This window comes from Macaca fascicularis, chromosome 3 (assembly GCF_037993035.2).
Source record: "Macaca fascicularis isolate 582-1 chromosome 3, T2T-MFA8v1.1".
Classification (NCBI taxonomy): domain Eukaryota; kingdom Metazoa; phylum Chordata; class Mammalia; order Primates; family Cercopithecidae; genus Macaca; species Macaca fascicularis.
The window spans coordinates 9,260,887-9,284,546 of NC_088377.1; the positions used below are offsets into that span (position 1 = coordinate 9,260,887).

At 42.6% G+C, this 23,660-nt stretch overlaps 1 protein-coding gene across 1 annotated transcript in view; it reads left to right on the forward strand.

Annotated features, from left to right (window-relative positions):
* KCNJ6 (potassium inwardly rectifying channel subfamily J member 6) overlaps positions 1-23,660 on the forward strand; it is a 314,582-nt gene that overhangs the window by 196,807 nt on the left and 94,115 nt on the right. Inside the window, exon 3 of the mRNA XM_005548694.5 lies at positions 10,982-11,902. Within this exon, the coding sequence (XP_005548751.1) occupies positions 10,982-11,902 (921 nt within the window). The remainder of the gene's footprint in view (positions 1-10,981; positions 11,903-23,660) is intronic.

Below are 23,660 nucleotides of genomic sequence, written 5' to 3' on the forward strand. Positions count from 1 at the left end.
ATAAATGTAAGCCTCACTGAAAAGATATAATCTTTGCAAAGAGTTGAAGATCCCAAAATGTTGAAAAATAATTTTTAATGACTGCATGGCATTCTGTTGATTATATCTGCATCTGCAGCAGTATGTTTAACCAATGTTCTGGTGATAGACATTTGGGTAGTTTCTGATTTTGCACTATTATAAAAGAGGCTGTACTACATCCCTGAATACAATTTGTGAATGTTTGTGATGTTAATTCCTTAGAATAAATGACCCTGAATTGTCAGTCCAATTCAGAAATGTTCATTTCTAAATTGTGATACCTACTCTTACCCTACCTTCCGGAAAGACTGTGCTATTACACATAATACGTACAAGTATGAAATTATACTTCCTCTCCCAACACATACCTTTCACATACTCATTTGTCATATATTTAAAACTTTGCCAATCTTAGGGTAACAAAATTTATCTTATTTGTATTGCTTTCCTTTGCCATGGATGGACAGTCTTTTTATATGTTTTCTGGCTTTTTTTTTTTTTTTTTTTTTTTTTTGAGACGGAGTCTCACTCTATTGCCCAGGCTGGAGTTCAGTGGTGTGATCTAGGCTCACTACAACCTCTGCCTCCCGGGTTCAAGCGATTCTCCTGCCTCAGCCTCCCAAGTAGCTGGGACTACAGGTGCCCGCCACCATGCCTGGCTAATTTTTGTATTTTTAGTAGAGACGGGATTTCACCTTGTTGGCCAGGCTGGTGTTGAACTCCTGACCTCAGGTGATCCATCCCCCTTGTCCTTCCAAAGTGCTGGGATCACAGGTGTGAGCCACCGCGCTGGCTAGGCTTACATATAAAATCACATCCACTACCTCCCAGTACTCATGGTTTCACCATGTTGGCCAGGTTGGTCTGGAACTCCTGACCTTGTGATACATATTCCCTCTCTCAGAAACTCCTCATTTATTTCCTTTGACCATTTTTTTCTGTTGGGGTATTTATTGCTTTTGTAAACTGGGAATATATATGTGTTGTGTTGTAAATATTTTTCCTGTTTTTTTAATAGACATTTACAATTTTTACATTGCCCAAAATATTCTTTTAAAATAGTTTCTGGATTTCTATCATGATTTAAAAAAAAAGGCCTACCCAAATCTTAGAATTATTTTTTTAAAGACATCTTATACTTCTGTAGTTTTATTTTTTGCCTTTAAATCCTTAATCTCTTTGGAATTTATTCTAATAAAAGGAATAAGGATGAAACTCATCATTTTTGTTCCAGGAGGGCAATCAGTTGTCCCACAGGCTGCAGTGAATAATACCCTTGAGAAATGCTTCCTCTGCATCTGCTCCAGGTCCAGGTCGCCCACAGCTCTGGCCCCACACACCTGGTTGCCTACAGGAAAGCTCGCCTGGATGTCTTCAGAGATCTTTCTAAAACACTCAAAATACTCAATCCCATCACTCCTCAGTTTAAAACCAATCTCCTTAGTCTTGCACAGAGGACTTCATGGCCCGGCCTGGCCTTCATCCACCTCTCTTTTCTCATTCCCCTTCCTTTCCTCCATGCACACCGCATACCAGCAGCACAGAATCTGGGCCACTCCCAGCCAAAGCTGTTTCATGCCTTTAATGACTTTTACACATGCTGTTCTTGCTTTTATTGTTTTCTGTCATTCAATGTTTATTTTAGATTCAAGGAGTACATGTGCAGGATTGTTACATGGGCATATCACTTGATGCTGAGGTTTGGAGTATGACAGTCTGTCATGCATTTAGTGAACAGAGTACCAATAGTTTTTCAACCCTTGTGCCCATCCCTCCCTCTCCCCTCTAGTAGTCCCCAGTGTCTACCAATGCTATCTTTACATTCATGAGTCCTCAATGTTTAGCTCCCACTCATAAGTGAGAACATATAGTATTTCGTTTTTTGTTCCTGCATTAATTCATTTGGGGGAATGACTTCCACCTACATCCACGTTGCTGCAAAGGATGTGATTTCATTCTTTTCATGGCTGTGTAGTAGTCCATGGTGTATCATACCACATTTTCTTTAACCAGTCCACCAACAATGGGCACCTAGGTTGATTCCATATCTTTACTATTTGTGAATAATGCTGTGATGAACGTACAAATGCATATATCTTCTTAGTAGAAGAATTTCTTTTCCTTTGGGAATATACTCAGTAATGGGATTGCTAGGTTGAATGGCAGCTCTGAGTTCTTTGAGAAATCTCCAAACTGCTTTCCATGGTGGCTAATTTATATTTCCACCAACAGTATATAAGTTTCCGTTTTCTCCACAGCCTCACGAGCAGCTGTTGTTTTTTGACTTTTTAATAATAGCCATTCTGACTGGTATGAAATGGTATCTCACTGCGGCTTTCATTTGCATTTCTCTGATGATCAGAGATGTTGAACATTTTTTGTACGTTCGTTGGCCGCTTGTATGTCTTCTTTTGAGAAATCTGTTTATGTCTGTTGCCCACTTTTTAATGGAGTTATTTGTTTTTTGCTTGTTAAATAAAGTTCCTTTTAGATTTTGGATATTATACCTTAGTCAGATGCAGTTTGCAAATATTACCTCCCATTACCTTGGTTGGTCTGTTTACTCTGTTGATAGTTTATTTTGTTGTACAGAGGCTCTTTAGTTTAATTAGGGCCTGTGTATCAACTTTTGATTTGTTGCAATTGTTTTCGTGGGGCATAGTCATAAATTCTTTCCCAAGGCTGATGTCCAGAATGGTGTTTCCTAGGTTTCCTTCTAGGATTCTTATAGTTTGAAGTCTTATATTTAAACCTTTAATCTATATTGAGTTAATTTTTGTATATGGTGAAAGGTAGGGATCCAATTTCATTCTTCTGCACATGGCTAGCCAGCTATCCCAGTACTATGATTAAATAGAAAGTCCTTTCCCCACTGCTTACTTTTGTCGACTTTGTCAAAGACTGGATGGCTATAGGTATGTGGCTTTATTGCTGAGTTCTCTGTTCTGTTCAATTGGTCTATGTGTCTGTTTTTGTACCAGTACCATGCTGTTTTGGTTACTGTAGCCTTGTAGCGTAGTCTGAAGTCAGGTAATATGATGCTTCTGGCTTTGTACTTTTTGCCTAGGATTGCTTTAGCTATTTAGGTTCTTTTTTGGTTCCATATGAATTTTAGAATAGTTTTTATAAATCTGTGAAAACTGACATTTGTAGTTTCATAGGAAGGGCATTGAATCTGTAGATTGCTTTGGGCAATATGGCCATTTTAATGATACTGATTCTTCCAGTCCATGAGCATGGGATGTTTTTCCATTTATGTCATCTCTGATTTCTTTCAGCAGTGTTTTGTAGTTCTTGTAGAGATCATTCACCTCCTTGGTTAGATATATTCCTAGGTGTTTTATTTTTGTGTAGCTACTATAAGTGGGATTTTATTCTTGATTCAGCTCTCAGCTTGAACGTTATTAGTGTATGGAAGTGACTCTGATTTTTGTACATTGATTTTTGCATCTTGAAACTCTACTGAAGTTGTTTATCAGTTCCAGGAGCCTTATGGCAGAGTCTTTAGCATTTTTTAGGTATAGAATCATATTATCAGCAAAGAGAGATCATTTGACTACTTCTTTTCCTATCTGGATGTCTTTTATTTCTTTCCCTTGCCTGATTACTCTGGCTGGGACTTCCTGTGCTTGCTTTTCAGATGTCCCCACTATTCCAGTCTTAGTCCATCAGGAAGCAAGCACATACTTACCATTACTTTGGGTAAACCCATCCTGCTCTACACCCAAATTAATTTAAATGTAATACTGCTGACAGCCTCCCCAGTGCCCCTTTCTCTGATCTCTGTTTTCACATTGTTTTAACTTGCGGCTTACTTCCAACCAGAGGAAATCTGTTTCAAATGAGGCCCTTTTGGTGATTAGTAATAGATTTCACGTGGCAAGAGGTCTTACTTTTTTTTTAATCATCCTCTCTACTAAAGAGTGCTAGAACAAAGTTGCAACATTATTTCAATTCAGGGGATGAGAAGTGAGCCATAGCTGATGGATCATCTAGGGACTGTCAATATCACAAAAACTATTTGAGTCAGTCATTTTTTTAATTGTGGTAAAATATACATAATATAAAAGTTACCATTTTAACTGCTTTTAGGTGTCCAATTTAATGGCATTAAGTGCATTCCCAATGTTGCACAACCATCATCATCATTTCCAGAAGTTTTTTTTAACATCCCAAAGAAATAACTGTCCATTTCCCCCTTCCCCCAGCTCCTGGTCGCCTCTATTCTACTTTCTGTCTGTATGAATTTGTCTGTTCTAAGTTTGTCTATAAGTAGATATGTATTTGTCATTTTGTGTCTGGTTTATTTCATTTAAATAATGTCTTCAAGGTTCATCCATGTTGTAGACTGTATCAGAATTTCCTTCCGTATATTCGTCCTTCTGTGTCTGGTTTATTTCATTTAAATAATGTCTTCAAGGTTCACCCATGTGGTAGCATACATCAGAATCTCCTTCCTTTTTAAGGCTGAGTAATAGTCCATTGTATGTACATACCACATTTTGTTTAGCCATTCATTTCTTGATGTAACAGTTGTATTCACCATTTCACTGCTATGGATAATGCTAGTATGAACACTGGTGTGCAAGTATCTGTTTGAGTCCCTGCTTTTAATCCCTTTGGGTTTCCTAGAAGTGCAATTGCTGGATTACATGGTAGTTCTATGTTTAACTTTTTGAGGGACTAACATACTGTTTTTCATAGCAGCTGTACCATTTTACACTCCCACCAGTGATATACCAGCATTCCAATTTCTCTACATTCCGCCAACACTTGCTATTTTCTTTTTTTAAAATAATAACTATCTAATAGATGCGAAGTGGTGTCTCATTATGGCTTTGATTTGCATTTTTCTAATGACTAGTGATGAAGAATATCTTTCCATTTGCTTATTGGCCATTTGGATATCTTCTTTGGAGAGATGTCTATTCAAGTCCTTTGCCCATTTCTGAACGGGTTATTTTTTTGTTAAGGTGTAAGAGTTCTTTATATATTCTGGATCCTAATCCCTTATCAGATGTATGACTAGAAAATGTTTTCTCCCTTCTGTGAGTTGGGGGTGATTTTTAATGAAGAAACCACACTTCTGTGTCACTAAGGGCACTGCCCAAACAACTGACACTTGGTTAAACCCAAGAGAAAGATGACATCTGTCCCTTTCTTCTTAGCTCGCTGTGACAGCCCCTCCAGCTCCCAGGCCTCCTGGATGCCCTCCTCCTTCAAAGTCCCCTGGACAGTTACAGGGATAGCTGACTCGACTTGTCCTATAGGGCCCACTCCTCAAGTCGCCTCAAACTTGCATACATTCTCACTTTTCCTTCTAATTCATACCCCCAACAAGGACCCTATAGGGTTTAGTTATGATTTTCTTGGATTCAGGTTAAGCAAATGTCTCAGTTTCTAAATTGTCAGCTACATGGGATGGGATACGTTTAGATCAAGTGCTTTATCATTATTTAACTCTTTGTGTGATACATTTCTTTCTTTTTTTTTTTTTTTTTTCAGTCACAAGATTTAATAGAGTGAAAACAGAGCTCCCATAGAAAGGGAGGGGATCCAAAGAGGGTAGCCATTGCCGGCTTGAATGCCTGGGTTTATATCCTGATCATCGTCCCTCCCCCTGTGCTCTCAGGCAATAGATGATTGGGTATTTCTTTATCTCCTGGTTTAGCCTAATTAGCATTTTAGTGAGCTCTCTTTACTACCTGACTGGCCAGGTGTGAGCCAAGTTGCAAGCCCCGTGTTTAAATGTGGATGTGGTCACCTTCCCAGCTAGGCTTAGGGATTCTGAGTCGGCCTAGGAAATCCAGCTAGTCCTGTCTCCCAGTTCTCCCTCTCAACAGGAAAACCCAAGTGCTGTTGGGGAGGTTGGTCGACGACCACTCTAAATTGCCAAACAACACATCGAGACACTTTAAAGGTATCTTAAATTTAAGATACCTTTCTTAAATCAGATATCAAAAGAGTGTCTTGATGTGTTATTTGGCAATTTGTTTTTTTAATTATAAAAGTAATATAAATTTATTCTAGAAAATTTAAAAGTACCCATAAACCCACCACCCAAAATTGCCCTATTAACATTCACATCTGGTATATTTCCTTCCAATCTTTGACTTTCCAGGTACATTTGAGGTCTATCCTGTTTTTCTCAACTAGGTTTTCCCCATGACATTAAAAAGTCTCAAAGTACTTTTGGAATGTTTTCTTGGATACTGGAAGTTTCACCTGCAAAATTCATATACAATTTGAAATGTAAGAAACATCTCCTACAGACCAGGGCCACCAGGGCAGCCTTCCCTGCAACAAGAGCTGTACCTGAATTGCAACAACACAATCCCACTGATTCGGAGGACAAGGCTCCACCCAGCTGTGGCTCTGTCATGTGTTATTAATTCTTTCAGATTAAATTTCAATATAAGGCTATTTTGTACCTTAGCTAGTTCCATGTAAATTGATAATTTTTCTAAAAAAGAAAGAAAAGAGAGGAGGAGAAAAACTGACCTTCACACAGGCCCACATTTACTGTGAGCCAAAATCCTGAAAAGCTACTCTCAAAGTCAAGTAAATCGTCAAAGTTCCCAGAGCCATTCCTTGGGTCCCTTTGCACATTTGTGCAGCATTTCATGGTTAGCAGAGGGTGTACCCCCTCTACATTATCCTTGGTGGTAAGAACTTGCCTGTGTCATCAGCTGAGCAGAAACATGGGAGAAATGCCTGCTTTCCCAACCACAGCTGCAACTTGCCCTACGGAGCAGCTCAAAATGCTCCTGGAGATGCGATTTAGATCCCCCACTCAAATTCATACCTGGGATTCCGAGAAAGAAAGAAACGTTACAAAACGTGATCACCATTTCCTTCGATATTTACCCTGCAACATCCACATGCGTGCCCATGAGTGCTGGGCCGCCACTCCCTGCTCAGACCTGGACTCATCCTCTCTCCCTAGCCCCATTCCCTGTGATGACTCTGGACACAGCCCCGAGGCCCTGGCCCCTCTCTCGCTCTCATCCACCCCATGCCCCACACCCTCTCCTCCTCTCTGACTGTGCCCTTCCTGGCCCCTTGGGGCTCCTCCTTCAGGCTCTTCTCTCCCAGAACTCTCACATTTCCTTGGCTTTTTTGGTTTCTCTCAACTCCATGCCTGTTCATCCCACCAGCTGCCATGATGCAAGGCCCAGCCTTCCCTCCCCATCTCCCCATGGATGCGCCTGGCCTGCACCCACAGCCTCACCTGTGAGGCACCCACCTTCCAAACACACTACCAGGGAGGTTTGGCTTTTTCTGTTTGTTTTTAAATTTTTGTTTCCCATTGTTATTGCATTTTATTGTTATACTTTAAGATCTAGGGTACATGTGCACAACGTGCAGGTTTGTTACATAGGTATACATGTGCCATGTTGGTTTGCTGCACCCATCAACTCGTCGTTTCCATTAGGTATTTCCCTTAATGCTATCCCTCCCCCAGCCCCCTGACCCCCAACAGGCCCCAGTGTGTGATGTTCCCTGCCCTGTGTCCAGGTGTTCTCATTGTTCAACTCCCATCTATGAGTGAGAACATGCAGTGTTTAATTTTTATTGGTTTTTAAAGGCAATGAAATAGCATTGCATTACATTTTTCCCCCAATACCAAACACAAGCATTTAATTAACCCCAAACACTAAACCCAAACATTAATCTTCAGCTTCCTCTTCTCTGTCTTTGCTCCTTCCCACAACCATTCCCCCTGACCACTCTTCTGCTTATAGGTGTCATATATTTCTGCCCATATTAGAGATAAGGCTCAATTTGAAAACAGATGCAAAATATATAATGGGTCAAACACAATCATTGCTTTCCTTGTTTCTAGACAGATAGCAGCTCTCCACCCATGACTTGGGACCCAGGCTCCTTCACCTCTTGACTTCATTGTGCCCCACAGAAGGGGAAAAGGCATAAGGAGGGGACACATCTGCTATTTAGGACAATGGCCCAGGAAGACACACTCAAGTCCAGATGGGCCAAGACTCAATCACCATGGCCAACCCTCAATGCAAAGAGGATGGGAAATGTGGTCCAGCCCTGGTGAGAAACTGGATTTTAGGGAAGCAACAGATATCCCCCCAGACTTTCCAGAGCACTGATCACTACTCATTCATTAACCTTTCAAGACAGGTTCTTCCAGGGGTCAAGATAATTGCCTGGAGCTGGGGGTTTGCAGTTTAGTAGAAAAAGGATAAAGCCTACAAATTGGGGATAGGGGGGAGGCAGGAATAAATTTCCTTCATAACAGTTTTAAAGTATGAAGTATCACTGAAGACTTGAGAATCAGCTAATTTGACAAACCCTCTTCTTCCACTTAAGGACTCAGAAAGACAAGAGCTTAGGGTGGCTTTGCACATTTGGGCAGCCTCCCAGCAGTCAACGTGGGATATACACCAGGCCTGCTGGAGCCTTCACAGGACTCTGCAGACAAGGTCTCCTCAGCCAGGCAGAGTTTGAGCCCAGACACTATTCCATATAAAGTCATATTTAGGGACTTCCACTCAGCACAAAAAAATTAGCAGTGAGAGCTCAGAGTTGACCATGCAAGGACAAGAATACCCTGCCATGTAGGGGGTAGTGGCAGTGAGCAGGACATGGCCTCTGCCTCCCTCCACACATCCCAACCCACCTCCAGTGAGAAGGACATGACCTCTGCCTCCATCCATACACCCACCCCACCTCCAGTGAGCAGGACATGGCCCCTGTCTCCCTCCACAAATCCCACCCCACCTCCAGTGAGCAGGACATGGCCTCTCCCTCCATCCGCACACCCACCTCACCTTCAGCCCTCCCATCAACATCTGTCCTGGTATTTGTTCTAAGAAAGGGAAAAAAGCAAATTTTCTTACAAATGAAGGACTTTTCTTATTCTCAATGAAGGATTATTGAGGGCGATCATCTGAAAGTCAAAGCTGTCAGACTGGAGAGTAGGCTCTGCAGAACAGATGCTGTCTCTTCCTGAGGCTGAAACATAAAAACAGATCCAGAGGACTGATTTTTAAGGCAACTGATCATCCATGAGCAAAGTTAACTCATAAGTTAGGTTGGTGGCACTCAAATCCCATCTCTGGCTATGTTCTCATTCAGATAAATGATGGTTTGTTGACAGATGACATTTCTCCTTTAACCAAGATAAAAACAGAATGTCCACAAAGGAAACACATGGCAGAGTCAAAGGACACAGAATTTAAGTCTGGAGAAAGAAATTTCTTACCAAACTTTCGGAAGACTTTAGTATTTCTGGCCAAATAAATAATTTCATAAGTGGATTATATGCTTTTAAACAGCAGAATCAGTTCCAAAATTCCCCTGCACTCAAGTTTTAGGAGAGCTTTCCTAATGCATTATTAACTAATGAGTGAACCAATGTGTTAATCATGAAAGCCATAAGAAAGAACGTAACCAGACATGGTGCCTCATGCTTGTAATTCCAGCGTTTTGGGAGGCCAAAGCGTAAGGATGACTTGAGATCAGGAGTTCAAGACCAGCCTGAGCAATATAGTGAGACCCCCATCTCCATGAAAATAAAAATAATTGGCCAGGCATAGTGGCATAAGCCTGTGCCTCCTGTGCCTACTCAGGAGGCTGAGGTGGGAGGATCACTTGAACCCAGGAGATCGAGACTGCAGTGAGCTCTGATGGTGCCACTACATTCCAGCCTGGGTGACAGAGTGAGACCCTATCTCTAAAATAGTAATTTTAAAACTTTTTTAAAAGAAGGAACATAACCACAAGCTAAAATTACAGATGTTGAAGGTAGAGGAGGCAGAAACCAAATCAAATTTGTAAGCACAGAGAGAGAGAACATTTCCCCACCCTTTTCTTTTTTTTTAACCTTGGCATTGAATCAACCATTAAAGTACAATGCATGCATACTTACCAACAAAAACCAGAAATGTTTTCTAAACCCTGAAATTTGGCCAACAGTTCAAAGAGCTTGTTCAAGATGCTTGCCCTAAACATAAGGAAAGTGACAAGGGAAAAATTTATTATAAAAAGAAATTGATTGCAAGTCTGTTACATGCAGGCACAGAACACATACATGGTTTTGTTTAACCTTATAACACTGAGGTGGGTATCATGGTCATTTTGTAAATGAGGAAACTGACGCTTATGAATTTGGATAGTGTGTTGTAAGTCAGTTCAGGCTGCCATAATAGAATATCACAGACTGGGTGGTTTAAACAACATTTATTTTCTCGTTGTTCTGGAGGCGGGAGTCCAAGATCAAGGTGTTGGCAGGGTTAGTTTCTGGGAGCCCTCTCTCCTTGGCTTGCAGATGACCACCTTCTCCCTGTGTCTCATATGGCTTTTCCTCTGTTTGTGTGCACCGCTGGTATCTCTTCCCCTTCTCGTAAGGACACCAGTCCTACTAGATTGGAGCCCAAACCTTATAGTCTCATTTAACCTTTAACTATCTCCTTAAAGGCCTTATCTCCAAATACAGTCACCTTAGGGGTTGGGGCTCAAGCCCTATGTGGTTGGTAGGGACACAATACAGTCCATAACAGATATCATGGCTAAGAGCCCACTAAGAGTTGCTAAGTAGTAGAGCTAAGACTGAATCTAAAGAGGACTCCTTCATTCTGAGCTTACTGTCTCTCCCATGCCACAGCATCTCAGACAGAGTTGGGAGGCATCCCTCTGTAAGAGCTGACTCAGTAGAACCTGCTGGCAGGGACACAATTTTGCAGCAATAAGCTCCATCCTGGTGGGCAGGATGGTGAAGTACTTACACAAACTAGATCGAAGAGCACAGAAGTCCAAGTCAACTAGAGGCCTATCCAGATGGTGTGGAATAAAAATGGCTTTGTCTACTTTGTTTATAGCTACACAAATGGTATTTGGTTTCACCAGCCCATACAAAGTGTGCCGTTCCATTGTCCTCAAAGAGCCAGCCTTTCATTCAGTGTTTCTTTTCTTTTCTCCAAACCACCAGCTAACGTCCTGGAGGGTGACTCCATGGATCAGGATGTCGAGAGCCCAGTGGCCATTCACCAGCCAAAGTTGCCTAAGCAGGCCAGGGATGACCTGCCGAGACACATCAGCCGAGACCGGACCAAAAGGAAAATCCAGAGGTATGTGAGGAAAGATGGAAAATGCAACGTTCATCATGGCAACGTGAGGGAGACCTATCGCTACCTGACTGATATCTTCACCACCTTAGTCGACCTGAAGTGGAGATTCAACCTGTTGATTTTCGTCATGGTTTACACAGTGACCTGGCTCTTTTTTGGAATGATCTGGTGGTTGATCGCGTACATCCGGGGAGATATGGACCACATAGAGGACCCCTCCTGGACTCCTTGTGTTACCAACCTCAACGGGTTCGTCTCTGCTTTTTTATTCTCAATAGAGACAGAAACCACCATTGGTTATGGCTACCGGGTCATCACGGATAAATGCCCAGAGGGAATTATTCTCCTCTTAATCCAATCTGTGTTGGGGTCCATTGTCAATGCATTCATGGTGGGATGCATGTTTGTAAAAATCTCTCAACCCAAGAAGAGGGCAGAGACCCTGGTCTTTTCCACCCATGCAGTGATCTCCATGCGGGATGGGAAACTGTGCCTGATGTTCCGGGTAGGGGACCTTAGGAATTCCCACATTGTGGAGGCTTCCATCAGAGCCAAGTTGATCAAATCCAAACAGACCTCGGAGGGGGAGTTCATCCCGTTGAATCAGACGGATATCAACGTAGGGTATTACACGGGGGATGACCGTCTGTTTCTGGTGTCACCGCTGATCATTAGCCATGAAATTAATCAGCAGAGTCCTTTCTGGGAGATCTCCAAAGCCCAGCTGCCCAAAGAGGAACTGGAAATTGTGGTCATCCTAGAAGGAATGGTGGAAGCCACAGGTAAGATGTGTTCTATCCTGGGATGGCTGTGGGATAGATGCTCATTTTAAACTGGACCTGATGTTCTTATCTATTACAAGATCTAGAATACTAAACCTCATGCAATATTGACAACATCCCCTTGCTTCATGACATAGTATGCCTACGTGTCTCACCTGAAGTATATCCGCCAAGAAGCCTAACCATTTAGTTTTTAAAAGCCCTTTGGAAAATAAATTAATGAACAATGAAAAATCACCATGTAACATATTTTAAGTCTCCAAATATTTACCTAAGTTAAAATCTGATCTGTCTCTAAAGCACGTTTTAAATGGCCTTAAAACACTGCTAATTTAAATACTTGAGGTTATTTATTACCAAGTTAGGAGGAAGAAGTTAAGTCTTTCAAAGGAAGCCTGACAAACTGCTTTAATAAAAATGCAATTTCACCCATTCTTTGAGAGTCATTTATAAGGCCCATAGCATTGGTTTCTCTTTTGTATGAAGTGAGTGCCTAGTGTCTCTCCACACTTGACCTGCCGAGCCCCCAGTAAGTATAAAGTTGCAGACAAGTAAGTAACTCTAGCAGAAAAGAAAAAAGTTGAAGATCCATTCATCTTAATCCCGCCGGCCCTCTTGTTAATGGCTTATCACTGGGATGTTTTAGGGAAGATGATCTGTTCAGGAAATAGAGAAAATGGTCTGTTTTTACTGACGTCTTCGCTCATATCTGAAATTTGCACATTACACATCCCAACAGCAAAGTAGGTTCTGCCCATGTTTGTATGTAACATCCCCCAAAACAGAGGCATCAGCTATGACTCAAGATAACCATAGTGCCTCACAGGGAAAGTATAAACCAGAACCCTAATTCATTAAGGCCTTTATTGTTCTTTGAGGTAGTAATGGTGTCTTTGGGGTCCTTTTTCCTGATACCATCAGCCCTTTTGTGCTTTTAAGTCTTCAGCTTGAGATTCGGGTGGTTTATATTGTCTGAAATTGCATGACCAGTAGGCTGGCCCCAGGTTCTTCATCAACCTGTGACAAGTAACTTAATGCCGTGATCCCTTTTAGGGAAAAGTCACTGGTCCCACGTTTCTACCTCCCTGTACCCATCAAGCAAGGTCACAACCTTTAACAAATTTCTCTTACGGTGGTGGTGTGAAACTTTTGCTATAGGGTTTTTAAATGCAGCAAACAGTGAAAACGTGAGTAGAGGGCTTTGCATGGAGCTCAATGGTGGGAGCGGTCGCCTTTTCATGGAACAAAAGGCGCAGGAACCTAATGGGAAAGTAACTTTAAAGAATAACAAAAGTCACTGTTGCGAAATAAGACATAAGTGCTCCAGGTGTTAACAGGAGCTGTACTTTGAGCCTGATTTAGGGGTGCATTTGTGAGGCAATAGTTAGGTGGAGGGGAGGGGAGGAGGAAGGGAGATAGAAGGGAGAAGTAGAAGGGAGGGCAGGGGAGGAGGAAAAGGGGAGGAGGGAAGGAGATAGGAGGGAGGAGAATGGAAGGCAGGGCGGGGAGAAAGGAGAGGAAGAGAAGGGGAGGAGAGAGGAGGAGGGGAGGCTGGGGAGGAGGGAGGGAAGAGAAAGGGAGGAGAGAGAGAGGAGGAGGGGAGCCTGGGGAGGAGGGAGGAGAAATAATTCAAACAGGGAGCTGTCACTTTCCTACAGACCAGAAACTTCCCCAACCTCAGCCGAGCACAGGGACTCTGGATCCCCCTAGCGGCCACAGAGCTACAGCCTCTGACACTGTCTACTGACCATTCAGGATGCAGTTTTTCTTTTCGCTTTTCACCATAAATTCCCCCAAGAGGACGTGAGAGAGGGCAGTCTCTCCAAGCTCAAGAAGCAAAAACCACTGGAGATGTACCCCGTGGTTACTGATGCTAATCTGAGCTTTAAATTGTGGGAGTTAAGCTTTGTGTTCCCTCAAACCAAAGCCCAATCTCTGTAAAATAAATGAATCTGGAATACGCAAATTATCTTTGTGATGTCCCTGAGTCGGAATTCTCCCTGGGGCAGGCCCTGTCTTTCTGATGACAGCTGGTAATAAGTGAGCCAAGGAACATGGTTTTCTTGGTAATTAACAGTGATACTTGCCTCTGAGCACCTTATGGCCTTTCCACAGCTTTCAAGAGAAATCTGAGTAATTACCAGCAAAACCAATCCAAATGTTCACCCCACTCCCTGGAAAAAGGCAAATCCTACTCATTTTCTTTTAAAAAATAGTTTTCTACTTCCTAGACTTGGGGGTCTGGCGGTTCTAGAAAGTTCTAGAGGTGTCTGGAAACTGAATGTGTCTTGGTCTTTTCCTCAGAGGAATCGTACAACTCAGTACCCCTAGTACAGCTGATCTCTTACGTTTCAGCAGGATACTGTTTGTGAATGAAAAGCTCAATTAGGATTTATGGGCATTAAACAGGCCCTTAGGGGAGAAAAATGCTTCAATCTCTCAAAACCACAGGAAAAAAAAAAAAGTGGACCAAATGCACACTCGAGGAAAACAAATTCACAGGGATCTAATTATTCATCGTAGTGCTGGACTGGAAATCAGGAGCCGTGATAATAGCAAGCTAACACAAAACAGCTTCCCCTGCGCTCATCACTTCTTTCAAAAATGTCGCAGTTGACCTTAACCTGCTGTGCTCAGTGGTCTCCACGAGCAGGCCTCTTCCAGGGAGCGGGGGAGGCCCACGTGGCCACCTTCACGCGGTGCCCTCTTCCCTGATAGGAAGCAGGCATCCTGGGCACAGGATGATCCTAACGTGGTGTTTTCCGGAGACCCGAGTTATCCCGCAGGAGGCCACCTGGGTCCTTCCGTCTGCTGGGAGCTCAGGCCCGGTGCAGGCGAGTGGTGCTCTGTGGATGCACTGCCTTCCAACGCCAGCCGCATTGCAGGGTCAGGTTCCATTTTTAGAAAATGAAAGTGGGCTCCTTGAAGGCTGGAAGTGAGCCCCCCTTTCATGGCCTCAAAGGGACTGCACAAAAGATGGCCCCACACCCAGGCAGAACAGCCCCGCATCCCTTAGGAATGGCTTTGGCCCGGTCCCGCCTCAAGTCAGAGGGACATGCCAGGTGACCTTTAAGAACCTTCCAGTCATGTGGTTCTATTTTTGAAAATGAATCAAACCCTGGAAAATTCTGACACCAGCCACTCAGACATCCAGGAGTTGGCCGTGTCTCATCTGCAGATATATTTTTAAAGGGGGCCGTTTATGTTCCTGGCACATGGGCGATTTTGAGATAGTGGTGTTTACAGAAGGTTTCATAGCTACGTAAACAAACGTGCTCAGCAGCTGTGGCCCATGTGTGTTAAAATAGTAAAGCATTCATATAGACGGTTATTTATAGAGGGCAAATGGGCCTCGAGGCAAGATGACAGCCACGCAGCACTGGGCTTGCTGCCAGTCAGCCCCCACTACGGCCTTGCTGATTGACGAACTTCCACATTTACCCCCGGCGATTATGCAACTGCGGGAGGCAGCATTTGCCTACACCTCGGCAAACGTGCCCGCAAGGATGAGTCCCCGCTAAGCCTTTTGGTTATTTTACACTTCTTTTGATGGAACCTATCAGACTTACACAAAAACAGACCCAGTAGTATCACTCACCCCCCACCCCGTGTCCCCGTCCTTCTGCTCCAGTGATTATCAATTCAGGGTCAAACATGCTTCCTCTGTATCCCCGCTCACTGGCTGCCCACCAGAATCACATCATTTCATCTGCAAATATTTCAGTATGTGGTCCTAAAAGACAAAGACTCTTTTAAAAATGTAGGTCTCATACCATTATGACACCTAAAATAATGACCAATAAATTAAGATCCAACATCTACCGAGTGTTCAAACTTCCAATTGTCTCGTATATGTCACAAGTTTTTTTTATTTACAATCAGCTTGTTTGAATCAGGATCCAAATAAGGTTAACACACGGTGATTGGTTGAGATATCTTGTAAGCCTCTTCATCTGTGAGTTTTTCTATCTTTTTTTTTTTTTTCTGATAAGTTTTTCTTAAAGAAGTTAACTTCTGAAAGATGTAAATACTACATAGAATACTGGGGAAAGTGGAGGATGAAACACACCAGAGAGCACTTTATAGACAAGGAGGCAGGGCTGATTAATCGGAAGTCACCATCTGGGAGTTACCAAGGAGGACAGCCAGGGTTCACTGGAAATAGGTGAAGGCAAGCCATCCTTCACCATAGAAAAGCTCAGTTCTGTCGCTAGTATAGTTATTCCCAGGCAGAGAATTTAGTCATATAAATCATATCACAGATCATAAAATTTTTGAGTTGGAGGGAATCTTTGCCCATTTTACAGATGAAGAAATGGAACCCCAACAAGACCCGTGACTTGGCTAAGGTCAAATAGCCACCAGCAGAGTAGGACCTTGAAAGCCACAACCATTGATGGTGTTGCCAGGAACTCCATGTTCAGTGCCCTTTGCACCATGAGTGCTGCTGATTCATGATTCGGCAGAGAAATGCACCCAGAAAAGACAACTGATATTTCTTTTTTTTTTTTTTTTCAGATGGGGTTTCGCTCTTGTCGCCCAGGCTGGAGTGCAGTGGCACAATCTCAGCTCACTGCAACCTCTGCCTCCCGGGTTCAAGCGATTCTCCTGCCTCAGCCTCCCGAGTAGCTGGGATTACAGGCATGTGCCACCACACCCGGCTAATTTTGTATTTTTAGTAGAGACGGGGTTTCTCCATGTTGGTCAGGCTAGTCTGGAACTCCCCACCTCAGGTGATTCTCCCACCTCGGCCTCCCAAAATGCTGGGATTACAGGCGTGAGCTACTGCACCCGGTCGACAACTGATATTTCATGTGCAGATGACTAATATCAATGTGCCCTCTTTTCTTTTCTCTCACCATTAGTTCTTCTTTTCCTTTAAGGTTCTTCTGTTTCTAAATGTCATCAATTCATTTTTAAATTACATAGACATTGACATGAATTTTAAACAACCATATATCAGAATGAGATATACCACAAAACAATTCTGAAATCAAAATTAAATAAGCATTGTCTACAAAAATACCCCTGGAAGAACATGATGTTCTGTCAGGTCTGATTTCCAAGCACATTTTTCTTTAATGTAATCAAAATGCCAATCTACTCTAGCAGGGGAGAATATGAGATTGCAGCCTTTGAAAAGATAAGACTGCTGAGGGTAAGCATCACCATGCTCTTAAACTGTTTCTAGTAATGATATTTCACAGCCGCTAAATTTTTCAAATCTCATTTTTCTCGTTTTGATAATTGACTGCTGATCCCTCCATTGCCAAGCCATTATCTCCAATTTGACCATTTTTCTCTTGAGAGTTATAACCCCAACCACCCGGCCTGGGAAAAGAGTTCATTGGTGAGCTCTGAAATGCTAAGAACGTGGGTGAAACTCTTCATAGAGCCATCTTCCTGGAAAATCTCTGTAAGGAGTGATTTTTTCAATTTAAAGACATATGAATATATTTTTCCTAGGTCAAAATCTGCCACCCATAAATCAAGAAATCCAGCTCTCCTTTCTTTTTGAGCATTAAGTGTAACTCATTTATTCAGGGCTTCCTTCCAAAATGTCTATCTCAATATAATATATCTCAGTAGTATCATTGGCTGGCTGGGTAAAAACTGGTGACAACTGCTCCCCAAATATGGTAAACTCTCTGTAATCCTCCACAGCTTGGGGACACTGTTCTGGTTCACCAAATGTCTTCACAATCAGATTTTGGATGCTCCGGTGCACACATAGAGTCTTAACTTTTCTACCACTCCTTCCAAAAGGCAGGCTACTGTAAGAAACCTAGCATTATAACTCCACTAAACATTTCCCATACTTTAGAAGACAAGGGGTCAAGGTCACCATATATTACTGTGATTGAAAAAAGCAAAAATTGTTCATTGTTCACCAGTACCAGAAAATCCATTGTTCTTCCTTCTCCAAATGGGCCATGAGAAGCCACTAAATTAGATGCTCAATAGAAATGAATGATGATCTCCCAATATATACAATGTGGAATTCAAATCATTGGACAAAATTGGACTAGCATCTAAATTTAGCTCAGACCCAAACTCTAAAGTCAATACTCATCTTGCAAAGGAACAGCATCATCCAAATTAGGAGATGAATGTCAAATCGTGTGGAGCCTCTAATTAGCATATCCTTAAACAAATAGAGTTTTATTATTTCCTAGGGTATTCAGTAATACAAGTGCGGACAGCAGGTTGCCAGCAAAGCAGTTTTACTCAACAATTTGTAATGACCGGAAGAGGATCACTGAGGAAGGCTATGTAAATTATTCACACGCACACAGATACACACACACACTCGTACACACATACACACATGTGCATACACATGCACACACAGCACACACGTGCACACACACGCATACACATGCACACAAGTACACAGACACATGCACACACAGCACACACATGTGCACACACACGCATGCATACATATGCACACAAGTACACAGAACACATGCATACATGCACACACAGCACACACATACATATGCATGCGTGAATACACACATGTACACAGAAATACACACATAGGTATACACACATGCACATGCAAATACACATACACACACGCACACACAAATACACATACACACAGGTATACACACATGCACATGCAAATACATATACACACATGCACACACACATGCGCATATACACATGCACACACACATGTATACACATGCACACACACAGCACACACATGTGCACACACGCATACACATGCACACAAGTACACAGACACATGCATGCACACACAGCACACATGTGCGCACACATACACATGCATACACATGCACACAAGTACACAGACATATATACATGCACACACATGTGCGTGCACATGCATGCGTGAATACACATACACACATGTACACAGAAATACACATACACACAGGTATACACACATGCACATGAAAATACACATACATGCACACACAAATACATACACACAGGTATACACACATGCCCACACATGCACATACATGCAAATACATTACACGTGTATACACATACATGCACACACAAATACACATATACACACACGCACTTACTAAACAACTAAGCAGCCTGAGGTGCTGCTTCTCCAGTCAATCATGCCCTTGCTCCACAGTGGCACACTCACCCACTTATAACCTCGTTTGTTATATTAATTACTTGGTAAGCTGCTTTTTCCAAATTAACCTCTCTCAGCTATAGCTCAGCTCATCTGTACCCCTTTGTGTCATTTACAACATCAGGACTTCCTGGGTTCAAGCTGCAGTTGCTCCCTTCTCTGCCTTACGTAACCTCTGTCTCCATTTCTTCAGCTCTAAAATGGGAACAATAATGGTACCTACTCACGGGTAACCTTCCAACCCCCCGAATTCCATTAGAGCAGATCATTTCTCCCTCTATAGACCACACAGGCAAAAAACAAGAGTAAAGCTTTGCAGGGACAGGAGAACAGGCAGTCAGGAGGCCCAGTCCCAGCGAGCACCTTCATTGTCCCCAGGGACCTTGCAGTTAGTGCCGTGATAGAATGACAAATGACTCCCCTCTAAAACCACTCTGAAAAGTCAAAGCAGCGAGTGTTAACCTGTGAGCACCAAGCCACACAGTGCGCAAGCACAATGCAAGGGTAAAAGCCAGCCTGGCCTCTGCCCCGGCTACCTGCCATGAATGACAAATCAATGGGATCTGAATTAATGAGAATCACTGGACTCAGTCAGAAAGGACTTTGCATTCCTATAGATAGTAACATCTCATCATTCCAATTTCTGCCAAAAGTGGACATGAATGTAGATTACTCCCAGGTCTTCCGAGGCAACTGTTCAGTGAGAATAAGACTAATTGTTTACATTTGAAAACAATATGATTTCTATATTCCCATTTCCTCTTCTAGATTTTTCATAAGAATTCTGAGGTATCAGCTGATGTTCCAATTTAGAAAATGCATTTCTGTGCTGTTAACTCTACCAAATAATATTTACTTTCATGGTTAGTTCTTATAGATACGTCTGCTTTAAAGTACAGCTATACTTCAACAAAGTAGACAGTAAATGTGAGTTTCTGTGTAGCCAGTTTCATTATTCTCTGTTTACATAGAAAGAATGATAGATACTGCATCAGTCTGCTTTGGCTAAGTTATGCTGCTGTAACAAACAACCCCAAAGGCTGAAAACAGCGGTTTATTTCTCATTCACACTACATGGTGGCAGCAGCTGTGTTTACAGCCTGTTTTCTCCAAGATGCAGACTGAAGGAGCAGCCCCTACATAAGACACACTGTTCTTATGTCAGGGAAAAACAAGAGACATGGCCAAACACTCGCTTCTGCTCACAATTTATTAGTCATAGCAAGTCATATGGCAGTGCCTGATGTCAATAAAATGGGGAAATATAATTTTTTCACAGGAGCTTGGAATAAATCATTGAGGGCAACAATTTCAGTCTACCACAGATCACCTCATGGTTTTGAAAACCAGTAAGCTGAGTTGAAAATTTTTTGTGAGTTAGGTTTTGAAATGTGTGGTAGTAATTTATGTGCTCACCAAAAATTCCCAGCTTTCATCCTTTCAGACTCATATTAGATTGCATTTCCCTATTCTTGTTGAACAGGGCTATGCAACCAGTGGTCCCATCAATAGAAACATTAAGAGGTAAGTATCCCTCTGGTAGAAACTTTACAAGCCAAAGTGTGTTCCCTTCCCACTTCTAAGGCTCTCGTGGAAGCACATGTCACAGAGAAGCTTCTGTCCTCCTGACCTTTGACTGGCTTTGAAGAGTGGACCCAAGCCAAGTCCCATGTGATATACAGCATGACTGAGAAATAACCTTATGTTGGGTTAAGCCACTGAAATTTGGGTTGTCATCAAGGTAAAATCTAGCCTATCTTGCCTGATATAAAATGTCACATTAACATTTGACAAGTTGGCCATTGTATACTGCCAAGCATACTAGACTTGCCAGGAAATGAATCTGTAACTGGCTACTTTGCAGAACTTCTCCTCCAGGTTTTAAATTCTTTCTTCACTGGTGAAGACTGAGATCAGACAGACTGAATTCAAATTCTGTCTCTACTCTTGACTATCCCTGTGATTGAGCATATCACATTCCTTACCTTCACAAAAATTTTTTTTCCCATTCTGAAAAATTGGAATGATTCTTGTACCTGCAAAAAGATTCCATGAGATAATCATGCACATCCTTCATTGTGGAGCCCAATGTGTAGTAGGTGCTCAATCAATCAAGAGAGTGGCACTATGATTCTGTGAATCATACTGTTCTCATAGCTATCATTCATTTCATGCCTAATGGATGCCAATTACCTTATTAGATGTTTTGCATGGATTATTTTAAATCTTCAAAGCAATTCTGAAATGTGGGTACCATTCTTATTTAACAAATGAGGAAGTTGGGTCTTGGGTAGGGGTTGGGAAGACAGTAACTTGGCCAAGGTCACCCAGCTGGTGAAGTGATAAAGCCAGGATGCAGTCTCAGGGCTGCCCCCTCCCCAGTCTATCTGCTCCAGTGCCCCTCTAGAGGAGCCTACACAAATCCTATGGCATGTCTGAGGGGCTCCAAGGTAGTGGTTATTGATTAGAGTTCATTAATGCACCGACAACTATGACTCAATGATATATAATTTCTTGATTACAGGCCATGGCTTCTCTACCGGGCTCCCCTTGCCTGACTGCAGGAAGCAGGCAGGGATGATCCACTCTTGCATAACAGTTGGCATTGAGTCCCCTGAAAGGGCAGCCTAGAGGCTCCCACCCTCCAGTTCTACCCAATTCAGTGTTATCAGGTGACTGTGCCAGTTGAAGCTCTGGGTTAACCCCATCCAAAATGCCCTGGTGCCATGCCAAGTATAATCCAAAGTGCAACCAACCGGCCAGCTGACAAACCCTTAAGGGAGGAAAAAAAAAAAAAAGTTTAACACTGAAAGGCAAAAATCAATTTTGACTCTGAATTCCCTGCCAGAAAGCACTATAATAAAAAGATATAGGCTTTGATCAGCCTAATTAAGCTCGGCTGGGGTTTCCATTCCACTGTAAAAGATTCAACAAGACCCTTTTTGGAGAAGATGATGATGATGATGATGATGATGATGATGATGATGACGACGACGACGACGACGACGACGACGACGACGACTCATACTGAGGCCATCCTAGGAAGATTTTAATTATGCATCTGCTAAGTAAATACATTTCCTTTTACATTTCCTCAAGCATGTTTTATATAGTGTAAATATTAATAGAAATCTGTGAAAGCAGACGGATAATGGAGGGCTTGATGAGTAATGGGATTAGAGGAGAATGTACAATAGGGGATTGCTGAGATGGCTAGACTGTAGAGACTGAGTCTAAAATAGATTAAGGCTCCATTCACATTGGCCCAAAATTAAGTATGTTTAATACAACTTGGAAAGCTAAAGTAGTGATAAAAAGCAGGGCTTTGTTTGCTTAACATACTCAGTAATATGTACTTTGTTTCCTCAAAGTTGGAAAAGGTGTACAACCTCAGGGGAACAAAAATGCTGCTGGTTCATGATCCCCCTAGATGATGTTAAGGATTCATGAGGTCCGACACGGATGGGTCAAGAGAGATTTCCAAGCATTTTCCTGGTCCCTCCAGCAGAATTTCTTTTTGTTCCCCCAAAGGGACCTCAGCATGTTCAGTCTGGCCTGCAGACCCTGTGTCACCCCATACCCTCAAGGCTAGGGGAAGAGAAGGGTCATATCTGTTAAGCCAACAACAGATGGGACATGATTACCAATGAGAGGGAAGGCAACTTGAGGGGCCACCCACAAACCAGGCGCAGCAGAGCAGGGCGGGGCTGGGTTCCAATACAGCTGCATGGAGTCACATCCTGGGTTTGGTGGATGAATTAGCAAAAGCCTCATCTGTGGCTGGATTTCTCATCCCTGACATTGAAGAGGCTCAGTGTGAGCACTTTGAGTTCCCATGCCAGCCAGGCAAGGTGTCCTTCACTGCCACATTGAAAGGTAAAATGGCACAGTGGCGTTTCTGTCCTTGAGTGTAGTCTGACACATACTCGACCAGGTACAAGGAGCATCTCATGAATAATGAGCACCCATGACCCAGGAAGGTGGTGGCCCAGTGGAGAGGGGGCATGGAGGGTGTTAGCTGTTTTGTGCACTTGCCTTCAGAGGTACGTGTCACATGTCCCACCCTAGGGTCTCTTATGAAATGAAATCCACAGATGTAATATGAATTTAATTTAAATGTTTAGTCTTTTTATCGTCCAATCCACCAAACTCATAATTTCCACTTTCTTCCCTCTCTTCAGTCTTTCAACACCACCTCCCCCTTAGATAGCAACCTGGTCTCATGCTTAGTTGAGAAAATAGAAGCAATCAGACTGAACACTGGCATTTTATCACGACCATTTCTGCCACACACCTGGGCCTCTCCCTCTTTCTTCCCCCATGTTGCTGTGGAGCCCTGTTCCATCAAGGACCATCTCCGCATCCCATCTCCTCAGCTTACTTAAAGACTTTTGGACTATAACCATCCTCTTTCTTTCCTCCATCACCAATTTTTCCTAATAGTTTTATTTCCATCAACATGAAAACATTCCTTGATATTCACCACCCCAAAGAACAAACAAAGAAAAACAAAACTATACTTCTTTTGGTGCCATGTCCCTTTCTAGTACTATCCCATTTCTCAGCTCTCTTTCCCTCAGGACTTCTAGAAAGAATTGCCTGTCCTCTCCTTCACACTTTCTTACTTCC